The following is a 14,248-nucleotide window of genomic DNA, read 5'->3' on the forward strand; positions in this document are numbered from 1 at the left end:
GAGTGGGAGTGCTGTTGTTGGTGAATGAATGGGAATGTGTGGGAGTGCTGTTGTTGGTGAATGAATGGGAATGAGTGGGAACACTGATGTTGGTGAATGAATGGGATTGAGTGGGAGTGCTGTTGTTGGTGAATGAATGGGAATGTGTGGGAGTTCTGTTGTTGGTGAATGAATGGGATTGAGTGGGAATGCTGTTGTTGGTGAATGAATGGGAATGTGTGGGAGTGCTGTTGTTGGTGAATGAATGGGATTGAGTGAGAACACTGATGTTGGTCGATGAATGGGAAAGAGTGGGAGCGCTGGTGTTGGTGAAGGAATGGGATTGAGTGCGAATGCTGTTTGTGAATGAATGGGATTGAGTGGGAGCACTGTTAGTGAATGAATAGGAAGGGGCTGGCTTGTGCCTGTTGGCGATTGCCCCTAAATAGTCCAAGTGCATCCCTGTAGAAGTGTAACATATGCCACAATAGCTGGATATTTGTTATGACAAATGACTTGAAGTTTATTACCTAGACTATGTGTACAAATGTAAGATCCCATACTTACGCACAATTGTGTTCTAACTTTTTCTTTGTGTTCTGTACTTATTGTTGTGTATATCTGAAGAGCCCTCTCAATCCTGTGGCTCTGACACAGCCTGGATCTGTGAAGATGCCCACCTGCTCACCAAAATGGCATCAGCGACTCTACTTTGATGCATCCTTTGGCAATAAATTCCACATGCACGTGCAGTGGATCCCAGGGGTTCAGCATCTCAGTGGCCTCCTGGATCACAGGCACATCACTGTCCCTGGGGCACAGCTCAGTCTGCAGCAGCCTCTTTGCAGAGATACGGTCTCCAGGGACGCTGACGGTAGCCATGTCTCTGATTATCCAGCCCCTAAGGCGGGGACTCTGCTCTCGAGACCTTCTCCTGCTTCCTTGACCCACTGCCTCAGCCCCCTCCTGGTCCCTCACGCAGGAGTGTTGCATGAGTGAGAGCCAGGGTAGTTGAACTCTTGGTTTCTCCGTGATCGCGTAGATGAGAGTCTGGCAGCACAGCCTGGAGAGCTGGCCCCTTTCCCCGCTTCACTGCCAGGGCCTGGGTTGCCCCATGCAATGGCATGCCCCATTGGCACTTGTCTTGGCTGCCAGGCAAAGCTAACCCTGAACTCACAGGGACTTGCAGCCTCCTCTTTCTGAGTAAAACTCTGAGGCCAGTAGTTCTGATTGGTTCCAGTAGTTCTGTTTTTCTTTATGTGTGTCTGTTTACTAATGATACTCACTGTGCTTGATTGGTTACGTCTGGGTGTGAACTCCAAGAGAACCAAACAAATAAAAAGGTGGAAATTGGCACTACAGCACGGAGCAGCCATTTTAAAAGTGGTGTGCGTAAAATCGTTCTCACACTTGCCAATTATTGTCATCTCTGTAGTGATCTGAGCTATAATATGTGCAAATTACTGAACTATTCAATGGTCCCTGTAAAATGGCTGCCAATTAGAGTCAGAGAGTCATAGAGATGTACAGCACAAAAACAGACCCTTCAGTCCAGCTCGTCTGTGCCAACCAGATATCCCAACCCCATCTAGTCGCTTTTGCCAGCACTTGGCCCATAGCCTTCTAAACCCTTCCTATTCATATACCCATCTGAATGTTTTAAATGCTGTACCAGCCTCCATCACTTCCTCTGGCAGCTCATTTCATACACGTACCACCCTCTGCGTGAAAAGGTTGCCCCTTAGGTCCCTTTTTTATCTTTCCCCTCTCACCCTAAACCTACACCTTCTAGTTCTGAACTCACCCCACCGCAAGGAAAAGACCTTGTCTATTTATCCTATCCATGCCCCTCATAATTTTATAAACCTCTATAAGGTCACCCCTCAGCCTCCGACACTCCAGGGAAAACAGCCCCAGCCTGTTCAGCCTCTCTCTGTAGCTCAAACCCTCCAACCCTGGCAACATCCTTGTAAATCTTTTCTGAACCCTTTCAAGTTTCACAACATCTTTCCGATAGGAAGGAGACCAGAATTGCACGCTCTATTCCAACAGTGGCCTAACCAATGTCCTGTACAGCTGCAGCATGACCTCCCAACTCCTGTACTCAATACTCTGACCAATAAAGGAAAGCATACTAAACTCCTCCTTCACTATCCTATCTACCTGCGACTCCACTTTCAAGGAGCTATGAACCTGCACTCCAAGGTCTCTTTGTTTAGCAACACTCCTGAGGACCTTACCAGTAAGTGTATAAGTCCTGCTAAGATTTGCTTTCCCAAAATGCAGCACCTCGTATTTATCTGAATTAAACTCCATCTGCCACTTCTCAGCCCATTGGCCCATCTGGTCCAGATCCTGTTGTAATCTGAGGTAACCCTCTTCGCTGTCCACTACACCTCCAATTTTGGTGTCATTTGCAAACTTACTAACTGTCCCTCTTATGCTCGCATCCAAATCATTTATATAAATGACAAAAAGTAGAGGACCCAGCACCGATCCTTGTGGCACTCCACTGGTCACAGGCCTCCAGTCTGAAAAACAACCCTCCACCACCACCCTCTGTCTTCTACCTTTGAACCAGTTCTGTATCCAAATGAGTAATTCTCCCTGTATTCCATGTGATCTAACCTTGCTAATCAGTCTCCCATGGGGAACTTTGTCGAACGCCTGACAAATAGATTGATTTAATTCAGTTTCTGCCACATTCAAACACAGTACCATCCCACCAAACCTGCTGGTATCAGATTGCAATCTAAAGACAGCAAGCTTCCATCCCCATCCCCTCTGCTCTGATATCCTGCCCAATCATAATGTCTAATCTGTCCCAAAGGGCCCAGAAAATGTTACACTATTGATTTGTTAAAAACCTCAAAGCCTCCCTCCTCACCGACAACCTCAATCACTCTGACTTACTTATTCACTCACACTCACTTATTCACACTCAGTTGTTCGCTTATTAACACACACTTATTCACTCACTCAGTCACTCTCTCACACACACTCCTTCACATATGTTCACTCATTCATATTCACTCAATCACTCATAAACACACACACACTTATTCACACTCACTCTAACACACTTGCTTATTCACACACACTCACAGTCACCCATGCACACATACTCATTTATATCATTCGCTTATTCATCCTCACTCACGCAGTTGCTCTCGTATACACTTGCAAATTTACATTCACTCACACAGGTACCCTCTCACACTTGGTAATTCAAATTCACTCACACAGACTCATTTATTCACACTCACACACACAGTCACACATTCATACTCATTAATTTTATCTCATACACACACACTCTCGCTAATTCACACTCACTCACAGTTAGTTGTTCACACAAGCTCATTAATCCATATTCATTCACTAATTCGCACTGACACACTTACTAATTCATGCTCAGTCATGCTCACTCTCACACACACTCACTAATTCACACTCACACACACTCACGAATTCACACTCACTCACACACTCGCTAATTCACACATACACACTCACGAACTCACACACACTCTCACACACACTCGCTTATTCACACACACTCACTCTCTGAATTGCTCACACACATTTTCACACATTTACACACTCTCACCCATTCACTCACTCACTTGTTCACTCACACTCTTGAAATCACAATCATCTACTGATAGATTATTCCCCAAACTCTCACACTCAGTCACTGACTCATTCCAGACGCCATGATCTCATTCATTGACCAATATAACTGGGGCCTCGCTCACTGACTGTAACAGTAACAATTCAACTTGCATTGATATAGCATCGTTAATGCATCTTCCGGTGGGATTATCAGGCAAAATGTTAACACTGAGCCCCAAAAGCTAATGTTAGGGTGGATGACCAAACGTTGAGACAAAGAAATAAATTTTAAGGGAAGACTTAAAGGAGGAAACTGAGGTTGACCAATTTAGGAAGACAACTTCAGAAGTAAGGCCAAGACAGCTGAGAGAACAATGAAAGTCAAGGAGATTTAAAAGATCAAACATGAAGGACCGCAGAGTTGGAGAGAGGAGAAAGATGAATGAAACAAGACCATTTGAGATTTGAAAACAAGAAGGAGAATTGTAAAATCAAAGGGTTGCCAAATGGAGAGCCAAGGGGCTAATGGTGAGTTATGAGCGAATTGAAATTATTGGGCATTAAGATGTCGGCAGTAGAGTTTTGCATAAATGTAGGTTGAAGGAAAGTGAAACAGGAAGCGGGTTGGAAGATCACTGGAATAGTCAAATCTACGATCCCTGATGAAGGGCTTATGCACCAAAATGTCAATTCTCCCGCTCCTCGGATGCTGCCTGACCGGCTGTGCTTTTCCAGCACCACACTCTCGCCTACAGGTTAGAGAGACATGCATGAGGCCCACAGTAGTGGAAGAGCTGAGGACAGATGCCAAGTCATGGGAATTGTTTATTGTGAAGAGGAGTGAGGACGGCCAATTTGAAAGGGTGGCAGAGACAGAAGGGGAGTGAGCTGCTTGAGGAATAGGAAGAGGTTAACAAGAGGCCAGGAAGGAAATTTGCCTGGTTAACAATTCAGAAGGAGTAAGAGTGAGGGAGTGAGAGGTGAGTGTCATGGACAAGCCGATGTCAGTGAGGAGAAACAAGAGACAAACTCTACTGTAGGGATTGGACATGAGGTCGATTTGGTGAAATTCATTCAGGCTCAAAACCTCAAGGACTCAAACATAGACGTCATTAAGTTTTAACTCACTCGCTGACAGACTCACTCAAGATTTCACTGATATCTTTGAGATTACACTCGGTCACTGACAGGCTCACTCGAGATTTCACTCATTGACAGATTCACTTAAGGTTTCACTCACTAACTCACACGAGATTACATTCACTCATTGACAGACTCACTCGAGATTACACTCGCTCACTCACTGAGACTCACTCAAGATTACACTCTGACAGACTCAGGTTTTCACTCACTCACTGACAGACTCACTTGTGATCCACACTCATTGATTCACACCAGATTTCACTCAGTCACTGACAAACTCATTCAAGATTACACGCATTCACTGACAGAGCCACTCAAAATTTCACTCACTCACTGACAGATTCACTCATAATTACACTCAATCACTGACAGACTCACTCAAGATTACACTCACTCACTGACATACTCACTCACTGACATACTCTTTCACTGACAGACTCACACAAGATTTCACTCACTCACTGATGGATTCACTCAAGATTACACTCAACTCATAAACATCCTGACGATCTTGCTCACTTACAGACAGACTCCCTCATCATTTCAGTGACAGACTCCCTCCATATAGTATGTGCACACAAACACACAGAAGAGGAACAAAAGTAGACCATTCTCCCCTTCAAGCCTGCAACATCATTCAATAAGATCATGGCTGGTTTGTTTGTGTTTCCAATTGTGCGTTCCCATTTACCCTGATAACCTTGGAATCCCTTGTCTAACCAGACTCTAACCTCCTCTGACTCAGTTGAGTCTCACTAGCTCACTGACAGACTAGAGATTTGATTCCTGAGCACACTCGCTCCAGATCTCACTCAATCACACAGTTAGTCCCCCCTACTTCCTGCTCGAGAGAAATGAGGGCCTTGTTTAATGAAAAGAAACAGAGATCCAACAGCATTCATTGGTATTTCTTTATGGTGTACAGAAGATATTCTTTCTACAAGCCACATGACAGTCCCTTACATTAAATATGTTGCTGAGAAAACATCCCTTAGTTTCTGGAATGTTCCATGAGCCAAAGGATTCCCCGTTGCGTGAAACACTGAGAGATGTCAGTATACATTATGGAGTTTATTCTCACATTGGAAAATTTTATTAACACAGCATTACATAAACATGACAATGACTAAAACGGTGGGAGATTTACAATGATACAGGGAATCACAGGGAGAAAGTGGACTATATTCTATGAAGTTACACCATTCTCTAACCCACTGCACAATCATTCTAACCATGTTAAAATTTGCTTTCAGATAGTATTAATTCTTTTCCCAGTTGAAACCTCTTTTCTTTCCCAAGGGACGTGCTGCCAATGAACACTCTCCTTGCCCTGCTCCCTGATTGTTGGCCATACTCTCTCCACTCACCAGTTCCCCTTAAAGTGCTTCCCATTGTCAGATTATGGTCACGGAGTCATACACCATGGCAACAGGCCCTTCAGCTCAACCGTTTGATGCTAAACAGAGTTTGGCGCCTCACGGAAGAGGTCAGCAGGGAGAGAAGGGCAAGGGAAAGGGCGATGAGGCAGGGACCCAATGGGAGGACATGGAAGTGAGGAAAGTGGAGGAGTGGATGGTGGGAGAAGGGAGTGGAAGAGTGGGAAGAGGGAGGGGGGAGTGGTGAGCAGGAAAGTAGGAAAACAGGGAGGAAGGAGTAGAAGGTGGTGTTAAAAAGGATGAGGGAGGTGTGGGTCACATGACAGAGATCTGGAGTAAGGAATCTCAGCACTGGCTCCATTTGGACCAATTGAAGAAGGTCTCACCACAGACCAATGAGGATGGGGAGCTCTCTTGCAGTGCTGGGATAAGCGGTGCATCCAGCAATAGATTGAGGTCAGCAAGGGGGTAGAGAATAGGCAGTGGGTAGTTTCCCATGACCACAGTAAATGGCATCTAACTTTACAAGAGAAATCCCTCTCAAGGTGCAGGCATTGCTGGCAATATTAGCCTGGAATGTCCATCCTCTAGACAAAAGCAGTTCACTCAGTCCTTTCTGAGGTCAATGATGGGTTAGCCATGTAGACATAAAGGACTGGAGTCACATATACATCTGACTGGGGCAGGACAGCACATTCAGGGACCTCAGTGAGCGGGGTCGGAATTTTCCACTGAAACCTGGATCGATTTTCCGAGATGACGTGGGCTGTGGCCAATACAGTCAAAACACCTCGATGGGATCTGAACTCTGGATTATGGGAGCAGATTTCTCCCCTATCTGGATCTGAACTCTGGATTACGGGAGCAGATTTCTCCCCTATCTGGACGAAGCAGATCTCTCCCCTATCCAGATCTGAACTCTGGATTATGGGAGCAATTTCTCCCCTATCTGGATCTGAACTCTGGATTACGGGAGCAGATCTCTCCCCTATCCGGATGTGAACTCTGGATTGCCAAGTCTTGAGACGACATTAGGTCAGCAACATAGCCACACCTACTCCAGTCCCTCATCCACACACATGCTGTTTTCTCCTTAAAGAGCAGAGTGACAAACAAGCCTCCTTGTGAACAGCCACTTCCTCCACAGCTATAACACTGTGGGAATGAGGAATGACCAGGGCTCCCTGCCTTTGATCTATAGAGGGTGCATTGACATTAACGTCCAAGTGTTTACTTGTATTTAATGTCCCCTCCAAACTGTGGCATCCCACTGTTTAGGTTTTGAAGCTGACAAGGAGAAACTGCTCCTGATGTCCATCTCGTGCGTGTGCATGCACACACTCAGACACACACACAGATGTGCACACACACGTACACACACACGTACACACACACACACACATGCACACACACAAAGCAACACACACGCGCAAACACACACAGACACGCACACACACACAAATGCACACACACAGACATGCATACAGAAACACACACACAGACACATGTACGCACACAGACACACACACAGACAGACACACGTACACGCACACAGACACTGACACACACGCAGTCACACACAGGCACACACATAGACACACACACACATGCACACACAGACACATGCTCACACACAGGCACACACATAGACACACACACACATGCACACACACAGACACATGCTCACAAACAGGCACACACAAATGCACACACAAACATGCACACAGAAACACACACACAGTCACACACACACAGGTATGCACCACACACAGACACACGCGCACACAGACACACCCACAGACCCATGTACACACACACGTACACACACACACACACACACGTACACACACACACACACACGCACAAACAAATACACACACACACACACACACACACAGACAAATACACACACACATGGCCTGTTTTTTGTTTTATTAAGATTTTGGGGGGACTTAGCAGGGAAGCTGTGGAGAGGCTGTTTCTCACTGTGGGAGAGTCGGGGACCAGAGGGCACCATCTCAGAATAAGGGGGTGACAGCATCTGGGACAAAGATGAGGACAAATACCTTCTCTCAGGGATAGTGTACATGTGGAATTCCTGGCCACAGAGTGCTGTCAAGGCTGGGTCATTAAGTAAGTTCAAGGCTGAGATAGAGAGATTTTTGATCAGTAAAGGTTATGGAGAAAATGCAGGAAAATAGAATTGGGTTGAGGTTATCAGATCAGCCATTGAATAGTGGAGCAGGCTCGATGGGCTGATTGGTCTACTGCTGCTCCCCAAGTCTTATGGTCGTAACTATGGCTCACTGGATGAAATGGACAGCTGGGAGAGACCGAGTGCCACCTAAACGAGACAGTTTACACACCAAAGCTTCCAGCTGGAGGTGAGTGAGTCACCGTGTCTGATATTGCTCCTGGCTTCATGGAGTCGTGGGCCCTATACCTTTCAACTGTTCGTTTTCTCACTCCTAGCAACACTCCAGCTATCATTCTTCAGTCAATAAGTCATCTTCAATGTCATGGGCACTTGATCCACAGTTGCTTTGCACTCGCTAACATTCTAGGCAGTTGGCCAGCACCCTATCTGAGTCTGGACAAGGTCCCAAAGCGACGCACTCAGCCCAGCAACCTTGATTTCTTTCTCTCCCCAGACCCCTTCTTAAGACAGAGAAGATCGAGCCTCGTTTTCAGCATGGAGCTGGGGGGAGGCGATTCGCAATTTTGAATTTGCCATTGAACTATGATAAGCAATGAGTTGGTGCGTCGCTGAGGGAGGAAGTCAGTGTTGGCAGCTCTGGACATGGGCACTGGAAGGATTTTGGGCACCTATGACCCAATTGTTTTTCCGGCCTATGCCACCAGCCTGCCTTGTACACAATGCTACTTCACGGTAGCTACCAGGGCTCGCTCGTAACAAAATGGCCACCAGCACAACACAAACCTGTCGAAAGACTCTTGAGGTCTCCCTTCTTGGTCATCCTTCTGGGGCCTGCATTTCAGACACTGGCTGCAGAGCCCTGCAAGTAATTATCCTCCCATCAGCACCCAGTCCAGGGCAGCCCTCTCCTGAAGGCCTGCGCTCTCACAATCCTAGAGATGGATTTTTGGATCACATACAAAGTTGTTTTTCCTTCAGTGGAGGATGTTTCAGGCTGTCTCAGTCCTGTACTTTCCGGAGACAGTTGCCAAGTAGCTGTTGGAGCTCAGCTCACTTCAGCTGTAGGCCCCGGGGGGGGCACTGTTGCTGCCTAACTACCAATCCAGCAACGAGCAGCCAAGAGGCCGGCACCTTGAACTTGAAGCAAGGCCCCAGTACGACCAAGTATAAAAGGAGAGTCACTTCTCCCAGTGTAGTTTGTGAATGGTACGCCCAAATGAGCCTCAAGATAAGATTGACAACAGCAGTTTATCATACATCCAGCAGTTTATTCTACTTCAGAAGCTGGGTTGAGCTACAAGGGGAGAGAGAGGTGTGTCTGTGAGATTCTAGTCTAACCTTGTTTTGGGCCTTGAACCGACAACAGGTGAGAAGGGTCTCTCGAACACGAATAACGTCACTTGAATAAACGGGTGCACAATACATATTCAGTGTCTACTAACAGCATACAATGAAGAGACCTTTGACCTATAGCCTGTGAGTTTTTCTAAGTGCCTCTAGCTGAGGCCTGTTTGGTGGCAGTGACAATGCCAATGTGGAGGGTGATCTTCAGTCAATACATTATCACAGCTTTTTGTTTTCTCTTTCACAGTTAAATAACCAGCACTTTGAAAAAACACAAGTTCTTAGAACAGCAGTTATTTACAACATAAGCCTTTTCTCGGGTTGGGCTTTCCAGACTTCATGACAGTTCACGGTGGTTTCGGCTAATTGCTATGAACTGCAAGTCGCAATAAGAGCTCAACATTAGGACTCGTCCTCACACAAGATACAAACAAGGGAAGGCCAATGAACAGGAAGGTTCAGAACTTAAGTGCACCGAGTGCTTCATTAAATAGTGAAAGCTGGACATTGGAAGCCACCTTTTATAAAGTCGTTCCGATTGAGTCGGTAAAAGTTCTGGCTTTGGGTTTCCCGGGGCACGGAACCCGGTTTCTCGCTGGCGCAGGACCTCGGCACTCCACCGCCACCCCTTTACCCTCCCCGCGGACACCCCAAACCCCCTGGCCCGAGTCGAAGGTTTTCACCTGCGTCTGTCCAATCTCACCTTTTTTTAGTGTGTGAGAGGTTTGACTCTGGTTTCATCGGGGCGGTAAGGAGTGAACTGTCGGGGTGTCCTCTGGTGAGATCAAAGTTTTGTGAGGGGTACGTGGCGCTCCAATCCCTGTCTGGGTCTGAGTTTTTTTTTTGACATCTACGAATCACTAGAATTGAGACGGGCTCAGTCTTTCCAAAAGGTGGGGATGGTGGGGGTGGGGTGGGGGGATGGGGTGGGTGCTTAAGTGCGAGTCATCTCAATGAGCCATCAGATGTTTAAAATGAATGAGCGTTATTTTACTCGCATTGATCGAGGTGGACCATTCGGAGCACATCAAGTGGCTCACCACAGCAGTCTAAAACATTCAGCACGACTAACTGATAGCGGGTGGCAGGAGTAGGGGGGGTGGTGGGGGGGTTTATCAATGTGTTTCGCAATCCAAGCACTTGTAGGATCCCAGGTTTCGTCTGTTGCTTTGGGTGATGTTGAGTAGAGCTGTGAAATGATATCGGTTCGGACAACTGTTGACCTTGGGCCTGGGCAGCTCTGCTCTTTCCAGTACTGGTGGCGTGCTCTACCTCATGAGGTAAAGTAGGAGTTCTGCATGGAGTAGAGCCGATCTATGGGGTTTCCTATCCGAGCTTGCATGGAGCTCGCTTCATTGGTTGCCAGGAGGCAGTCGCCGAGACTGTTGAGTGATGTGTCGCTGTCCATGTCATGGAAAAGGGTCTCATTGCCTGAGGAGAGAAGAGAGGACAATGTTTAAACTGTGAGCTACTAGGAGTGGAAAGCACAGGAAAAAAACGACCCCCCCCCCCCCCCCACCCTCCCACCAACCCCCGCCGAAATGGGGGCCATTCAGCCCATCGCCAATCTCCGTCCACACCCACCTTCCACAACAAAAAGGAAAGACTTGCATTCAGTGAACGCCTTCCTCGACCTCAGGACAGGTCAAACTAGTTTTACAGCCAATGAGAAACTTCCTGAAGTGTAGTCATGTGGCAATGCAGCAGTAAACCCACACAAAGTAAGATCCCACAAGTGGCAATCTCATAATGGCCTGGGTTAATCCGTCTTTTCTTTTGTTCTTCTGAGGGAGGAGGGTATCGCTAGCTTGTTCAGCATTTATTGCCCATGCCTCGTTGTCCAGCAGGGCTAGCTAAGAGTCAGCCATATTGCTTTGGCTCTGGAGTCAAACCTAGGCCAGAGCAGGTAAGGATGGGAAATTTCACTTTCTAGATGACATCAGTGAAGCAGATAGGTGTTTACAACAATCGTCAGTGGTTATATGGTTTAACCAGGTTTTCATTGAATTTAGATTTCACCATCTGCCATGGTGGGAATCAAACCACATTAGCCTGCTCCTTTGTAAAGGAAGTGGTTTGAGGGAGAATTACTTGCCAGGAGTCCAAGGAAAACTCCTGCGCTTTCCTTTGGTTAGTGCTGTGTCCACCTGACAGGGCGAATATGGCCTTGGCTTAATGTCTTGTCTGAAAAGCAGGGACTCCACTAATGTAGTACACCCTCGACAATGCACTGGACCATCATCCTGTATTGCATGCAACAGTCCTGGAGTGTAGATAAAACTCACATCCCTGTCTAACTCAGAGGTGAAAGCACTAGCCATAGAACCAGGCCTGACACAGAAAATAGGGGGAGGAGTCAGCCATTCGGCCCTTTTGAGACTGCTTCACTATTCTATATGATCGTGACTGATCACCCAACTCCATTCCCTGTTCCCACTTTCTCCCCCATACTCTCTGACCCATTTCAGCCCTAAACATTATATCTGACTTCTTCTTCAAAATATTCAATGCGTTGGCCTCAACAATTTCCTGTGCCAGAGAACTCCATAGGCTCACACTCTCTAGCTGAAGACACTCCTCCTCATCTCATTCGGAAATGGCCGACCTCATATCCTGTGCCCCTCTGATTCTGGACTCCCCAGTCATTGGGAACATCCAGCCCTGTCTCGTCCTGTTGCAATTTTATATGTTTCTAAAGGATATAGATTTCCATCGGTTAGATAGGGCTTAATCCACTTCATCATTAAGACCAGGAGCAAGGAGCTGCTGCAGGACATTCTCAATGTAGGAGCAAGTCACTGCAGATGCTGGAATCTGTACTGAAAACAACAAATGATCACAACGAGGCAGGCAGCATCTATGGAGAGGGGACAAGCTAACGCCTCGAGTCTAGATGACTCTTCACCAGAGTGAAGTCTAGAGGGGGCAGCATTTATGCTGGGTGTGGGGGAATGGAGTGTTGGGGGGGGGGGGGGGGTGGGGGTGGGGGGTTGCAAAGGGAATGATTGCCACAGATCTGAGCCACAGGGGTTCAATGATCACTCACTGGAATTTGGTAATCAGCGGGAGGGGTTGGTGGTCTCTGGGAGGTGATGGGGGCAGGGTCAGAGAGCAGTAGCGCGGAGTGGTCCTTTTGAGAGTCAGGGGTCTGATTACGGTGGAGGGAGGAGGACCAGCTAGCCTGGAGGCTGGCAAGAGGCATTCCTGTTCCTCCTGGCTCACACGGAGTGCAGCAAAGGCATTTAACTCTTTAGTTACCCTCTCTGTCACCTCAGGTTTCCAGGGAAACACAGGATCCAGCATTAAGTTTAAGATGCAGCTAAAATGTGAGGTGCACAGTCCTTATTATAGTATTCCAATGGGCAATCCATACACAGGGGTTGGATTTTAAATGCCACCCCATCACCCAACCAATTCTCTTCTATTAAATCCAAAACTGGTTGACTCCAACTTAGCAGTTTGGGTTTGTAGACTTTTAAACATTACATCCCACCTGTTTTTTTAAAAAACTTCATTCACAGGGTAAGGGCATCACTGGCTAGGCCAGCGTTAATTGCCAATCCCTAGTTGCCCTAAAAGAGTTAATCACATTACTGTGCGTCTGGAGTCACGCACAGGCCAGGCCAGGTAAGGATGGCAGTTTCCTACCCTGAGGGACATTAGTGAAATGGGTTGTTATCCCAACAATCAACAATGAATTCATGGTCACCATTAGATGCTTAATTTCAGACATTTATTGAATTCAAATTCCACTATCTGCCATGGGAGGGATTCAAACCCAGCTCCTCAGGTCATTACCTGGGTCTCTAAATTAACAGTCCACCGATAATATCCCTAGGCTATTGCTTCCCCCTGAAGGTTTAACACCCTCTTTTGTTGAGAGTCAAAATTCCTCTCAGTTGTACTTCGAATCTACCATTTGATCCCTTGAAGGGAAGTTGTCTTCAGACATACCGAGATCTCCCAAGATTGCGAATCAATACTTCAGAGCATTCAACTGGCTTCATCGCTCCAAAATGTCATTCGGGATAGACTCCCCTTCCTGACCCAGGCCTGGTAACACAAGACTCATTACTACTTGGTCATCTCAAACGACACCTACCCCTCTAATCGTCAGCTCCATCCTCAGGCGACAGTCTGTCCAACTACTCTTTCAAGAAGCTAAGTTGCAAGTTAAGCAAGCATTAGTGCGAACCTAGCGATCAGTCCAATTCCAGGCACCACACCTTCACAAGGACTGGAACTGTGAGATGGGTAATGAAAGAACATAGATAGGCTGGCAGAATGGGTAGATGAAAATTAAACGTAAAATGATTCCTTTTGATGAGAAAGACAATGAAAGGCAAGAGAAAAATGAAGGGTTCAGTTCTAAAGTGGGTACAGGAGCAGGGGGACCTGACATTATATAGTTTGTTTAAGGTGGCAGAGGGCAAGTTTGAGAAACCATCGAAGCACGTGGGATCCTAGGCTTTAGAAATCAGGGTGGACAGTACAAAAGCAAGGGTGTTCTAATAACCTGTGTAAAAACATAGGCCTCGATTAGAATTTTGCCTCCAGTTCCGGCACTGCACTGAGGAAGGACATGAAGCTGTTGGAGAGGGTGTGGAAAAGATAGAAAAGACTAGTTCCAGAG

General features: G+C 46.8%; 1 protein-coding gene across 5 annotated transcripts in view; it reads right to left on the bottom strand.

Annotated features, from left to right (window-relative positions):
• Positions 1 to 7,965: 7,965 nt before the first annotated feature.
• The window catches only part of LOC140479598 (LIM homeobox transcription factor 1-alpha-like), a 312,251-nt gene continuing 305,968 nt past the window's right edge, over positions 7,966 to 14,248 (bottom strand). For all 5 annotated transcript variants that reach the window (XM_072573432.1, XM_072573428.1, XM_072573429.1 and 2 more), the window contains one exon: positions 7,966 to 11,046. In XM_072573432.1, the coding sequence (XP_072429533.1) occupies positions 10,889 to 11,046 (158 nt within the window). In that variant the 3' untranslated portion in view covers positions 7,966 to 10,888. The remainder of the gene's footprint in view (positions 11,047 to 14,248) is intronic.

The sequence above is a fragment of the Chiloscyllium punctatum genome, chromosome 7, assembly GCF_047496795.1.
Source record: "Chiloscyllium punctatum isolate Juve2018m chromosome 7, sChiPun1.3, whole genome shotgun sequence".
Lineage (NCBI taxonomy): Eukaryota > Metazoa > Chordata > Chondrichthyes > Orectolobiformes > Hemiscylliidae > Chiloscyllium > Chiloscyllium punctatum.